This window comes from Sinocyclocheilus rhinocerous, unplaced genomic scaffold (genome assembly GCF_001515625.1).
Source record: "Sinocyclocheilus rhinocerous isolate Xijiao unplaced genomic scaffold, SAMN03320098_v1.1 scaffold478, whole genome shotgun sequence".
In the NCBI taxonomy this organism is placed as follows: domain Eukaryota; kingdom Metazoa; phylum Chordata; class Actinopteri; order Cypriniformes; family Cyprinidae; genus Sinocyclocheilus; species Sinocyclocheilus rhinocerous.
In genome coordinates this window covers 2458058-2462777 of record NW_015651483.1, presented here as the reverse complement: position 1 = coordinate 2462777, position 4720 = coordinate 2458058, and the positions used below count along the sequence as shown (strand labels likewise).

General features: G+C 39.3%; 1 protein-coding gene across 1 annotated transcript in view; it reads right to left on the bottom strand.

The window, feature by feature from the left end:
• Positions 1-555: 555 nt before the first annotated feature.
• Positions 556-4720, bottom strand: part of LOC107712895 (beta-1,4-galactosyltransferase 6-like) — a 17285-nt gene continuing 13120 nt past the window's right edge. Inside the window, exon 9 of the mRNA XM_016518289.1 lies at positions 556-4176. Within this exon, the coding sequence (XP_016373775.1) occupies positions 4029-4176 (148 nt within the window). The 3' untranslated portion in view covers positions 556-4028. The remainder of the gene's footprint in view (positions 4177-4720) is intronic.

The window sequence follows — 4720 nt, the reverse complement described above, 5'->3', positions numbered from 1 at the left end:
AATATAAATATACTTTTTTAATATGTCTTATATATATATATATATATAAAGACATTTGAATCACACACACTAATTACATCATCAAGAATTTGACAGTTATTCACTTTAACTGAAACCATGAATTATGCTGCAGTTTCTTAATACTAAGATACTTAATACTTCTGAATAACTTTATTCACCAAAGCCAGTTTTTACTTGCATTTGGGAGCTTGGCAAGTGTTAAAGGGATAGTTCACCCAAAAATTAAAATTCTGTCATTAATCACTCACCCTCATGTCGTTCCAAACCCATAAGACCTTTGTTCATCTTCGGAACACAAATTAAGATATTTTTGATGCATTCAGAGAGGTTGAACCACTGATGTCACATGGATTATTTTAACAATGTCCTTGCTACGTTTCTGAGCCTTGATCGTCAGAGAGCTCTCGGAATGCATCAAAAATAACTTATTTTGTGTTCTGAAGATGAACGAAGGTCTTACGGGTTTGGAACGACATGAGGGTGAGTAATGACACAGAATCTTCATTTTTTGGGTGAACTATCCTTTTAATTTTGGACCTTGATTGAACCCACTTTCCTCAGACCAATTAAAGAGATCAGACTCGGAGTAAGTTTTCAACTATAAAGTCTTTTAATGATCATTACAGAGCGAAACGCAGTGAAGAGACCAGTACAACAACAACAACAAAAAAAAAAGAAATCTGGAACCAGGATTGTACATGTCAGTCAAAGCAGCTGGTATCTCAAGACATTCTGCTTCTCATACTGGTGTTACAGTTAAAGTGGACCCTCAACATTAGAGAAACACAAACACAGGAGAAGATCCTCATGTTTTTCAGTTCCCATTCAATGACCAGCAGACATTTCAGTTCTAAAGACACAGCTCCAGATCGAAATAAAAACTTTGAGTAAAAGAAAATGTAAATGTGCACCCAGTTTTATTTTTAAACACCATCCACACACACCCCACTGCACATCTCAACAATGTGAAAATGAAAAATTAAATTTAAAAAATCAAGGCACAAATATGAATACTGCAAAAATGTAACACTCTACACATTACAGATCTGTAATGGTGAATAAATAATCTTTTGAAATTCTCTATTTCTGGATATTTTTCAGACAGCTGAACAGGATGGGGCAGCTATGAGAGCGGTGGGTTTGGGGTGATAAAATGAGATGAGATTCATCTAAATTAGCAGACAGCACTGAACAAAGCTTCCTCAAAAGCTATAACTGACTAACCACCAGATCCAAACACACCAGAGCAGTCTCACTGGTCTGTTTTACAAAAAAAAAAAAAAAAAACCCTCTTCAATATCAGGGAAACGGACTGGCATTACACTACCAAAAAAGAAAATAAAAATAAACGTAACATTCAGTATTCATATTGCAACCCACCTTACTTTAAGAATAATGTGTAAATTTCAGTCCCAATCTGTGTATCCAAATAAAACCATTTCGCTGTGGTGCAAAAGCTAATGATTAAATCGTAACAGGCCTATCTGACTTCGTATTGCAGCATAAGACTAATCATTACTCTTTTAAAGTGCCTGCAAAACAAAAAAACAGTGCACTGTGAAGATGGAATGATACTCGTTTATTTGAGCATTCTGGAAACTAGTGCTCATAAGCCACACTTCCCTCTTTGAAAGCCAAAACCCAGCGTTAAATGCCTATTTTTTTTACATTAAACAACACCTATTAAGTGGTTATATCTCACCGGCTGCTTCAACACGAACACAGGGCGTAAACCAATAGCACATTTGACGCCAACTTTGCCTAAACTTTGCTTATGTAAATTTGTTGGCCCTGTGCGGTGGAAAAGCAAGGCGAGGGGGTTTTCAGCTGCGCTTAATGTCGTTCTACAGCAATCCTCTCACACTGGACTGCACATGAATGTGACACCACATATACACAAACTCACGCATGTCGAAAAACACTCAAAGTGACTGGATCAAAAAGTTTAGATTAATCTGATGTCCTAGAGCTACATTTCACTATCCAATGCTGAAAGATGAGGAGAGCGAAAGGGACAAGGAAAAGGAAAAGTGGACTTTGGCACCAGTAACCTCCATATCATATTCAGTATATTATATGACAGTATTCTTCGATTCCTTGTCTGAGTTGGTCAAATGGTTTTTTGTAACCCGTAACCACAGTAAACAGGTCTGATTAGACCCAACTGTAAGTCTGATGTTTTAAGAAGAGACTGTAAACAACAGACTGGGCACTGGAGATCACGTCGGGGACACCATCAATGGGAGGAGACCGTACTAGTGTTAAGAAGACATCCACTCAGAAAAAGACAATGCAATCGGACGACCAAAGAGAAGCCATGGCTCATCTACACCTCAGAGACACGCAGATGGAAAGAACCAACAAAAAGCCTCGAAAGCAGGCGCAATAAAGCGTTTTTGTGAGGTGTGAGTGTGGCTCAACTTTAAGTGTCAGAAAGTCCAGTTAGTGTCGCAAACTACGCCACTGACAAAATCTCGCCCTCAATGTGTAATTCTCTGAGTGGACACACACATACAGCATGAGAGGATATGAAACAGCAGTTTTAGGACATATATATGATAACTTAAAATATACACAAAAAATGAATGCAACATGTTATATCGACAACACCAACAAATTAAAACTATATACAAAAGGCAAATGTGTACCAACAAAAAGTTTTCCAACAGCTTGTAATGCTCGAAACTTTAACAGCATAAAGTCGTCATGGCCCAAGTGTACTCCGAATGCCATTCAAGAGCAACGGCGACATTGCTCTCTCATCTCGGCCCTACAGGAGCGCACCGTCACCCAGTACTTCACACCGAGAGCTACACACACAAACAGACAAAAAACACACAGGTCGAGACAAATGCCAAACCCTGCGAAGGGCGTCTTGGCTTTAGCAGCTGCGAACCCGACTGACCACCAGGTCTTCCTACGAACGACCTGTCTCGTAAACACCTCGCTATCGTTTCAATTACATCTTCTTTCACTACTGTGGAGTGCACTTCAAAAGCGAGACATGAGAATGATTATGCTATTAACAAAAGCGAAGACAAAAAACATTCAATATGACAAAAAATAAAAGTTTAAGACAAAATAATCACGTAACAAAAAATTAATTAAGGCATGCAGCAAGTAATGATATCTGTATGTCATTTTTGATTCGGTTTCCTGCATTCTATGGTCATCGCTGATATTTTTTGTCTATCTGTCATGTGTCCCAAACCATTGAAGATAAAAAAAAAAAAAAATCATTAATAAAATTAACAGAAATCAAAATAAACAAATAGCTGCCAAAAAGAAGAGTGTTTCCACTGGAATCACAGGCGTCTTTTGGGGGACAAAGCTAAAGCATCATTTAAAAGGCCAGATATTTACAGTGGAGTCTGGGTCATGCATGCAACTTGTCACAGCCTTCTGTATAGCCATGGGATTTGGGGGAGAAAAAAAAAAAACCTTAACCTAACACACCACCAAGGTGAAATGTATATCGTAATACAAGAACAAAACGATCTGAAGTGAAGGACAGGTTTAAAATACATCCATTTAAACTGCATTGATGTCTTCTAAACAATTTCCTTTAAAAAAACGATAGATATGTATAAAAAAAACAGAACATGACAAAACGTCTATTGGCGTCAAGAGTGCTGTTGCAATGTAAAACCAAGCTTTCTACAATGTAAGCACAGATGACTGGATCTACAGAGTTTGATAGCCTATAAAATTCAATTAAGGCTTTGCAGTAAACATCTGATTTGTTGACGCTGGCACTCCCCAGCTTTTTTGAAATGTGTTGTGATCTGATTCGCTAAAGCCAGCATGGACATAGGAACATGCAATTAAACGCACGCAGTCACGCTAATACGCTTTCAGAGATATGATCCAGTAATCGCACACATACACGCACACTCCCGTCACGCAACTAACTGTGCATTAGACAGGCCTCTGCCCTCCTCTCTCCTGTTTTTTAAGGGCATTTGGCATTGATACATCAAATTTTTTGACTCGGGGGTCACAGCCTGTCAGTACTCTGCTATGGGGGCCAGCTCGGGATTCAGATTGACTGTGATGTTCTTATACAGGCTGCTCAGAGAGATCTCCGGAGAGTACTGCAGATTGTTCAAGCCGTCCAGATGCTGTCGTTCTTTAGAATACCTCAGCAACTTGTACCTGAGGGGAGGGCGAGATGAACCGGGGGTTAGTGTGTCCTTGAAATAATCTGCTACAATACGCAAAAATCAATTTATGTATGACCGCAAATATGTTTTTGTCACACATAGGTCAATCCACTCTGGGTTACACAGAAACAGATGAAACTTTTGTTTAAGGTCAAGTCAAGTGTAAGCAGGTCAGAGGTAAAGACTGAACAGAACAGTGACAAGAAAGCCATTTTCCACCTTCCAAATCTTAGTTCTTGAAGTACTAGTAGGGTTGGGAATCGAAAATCGATTCCGATTCCAGAATCGGACACTTAAGGTCTGGAATTGGATACTTGTTGTCAAATTAAAATTTCGATTCCACCTATCGATTCCTATGCGTTTTTTTTTCTTCTTCATCTGTGAGGATCGGTGTTGTGCCGAATTCTGCACCCCTGCCAGATTATGCACCCCCTCGTTGAAGTCGCTACCTGATTGCCTAATCCCAACCCCTCCCCTAATCATAACCCCTCCCCCACACCTACTCCTAAACCTACCAATACTAGGGGGTGCATAAT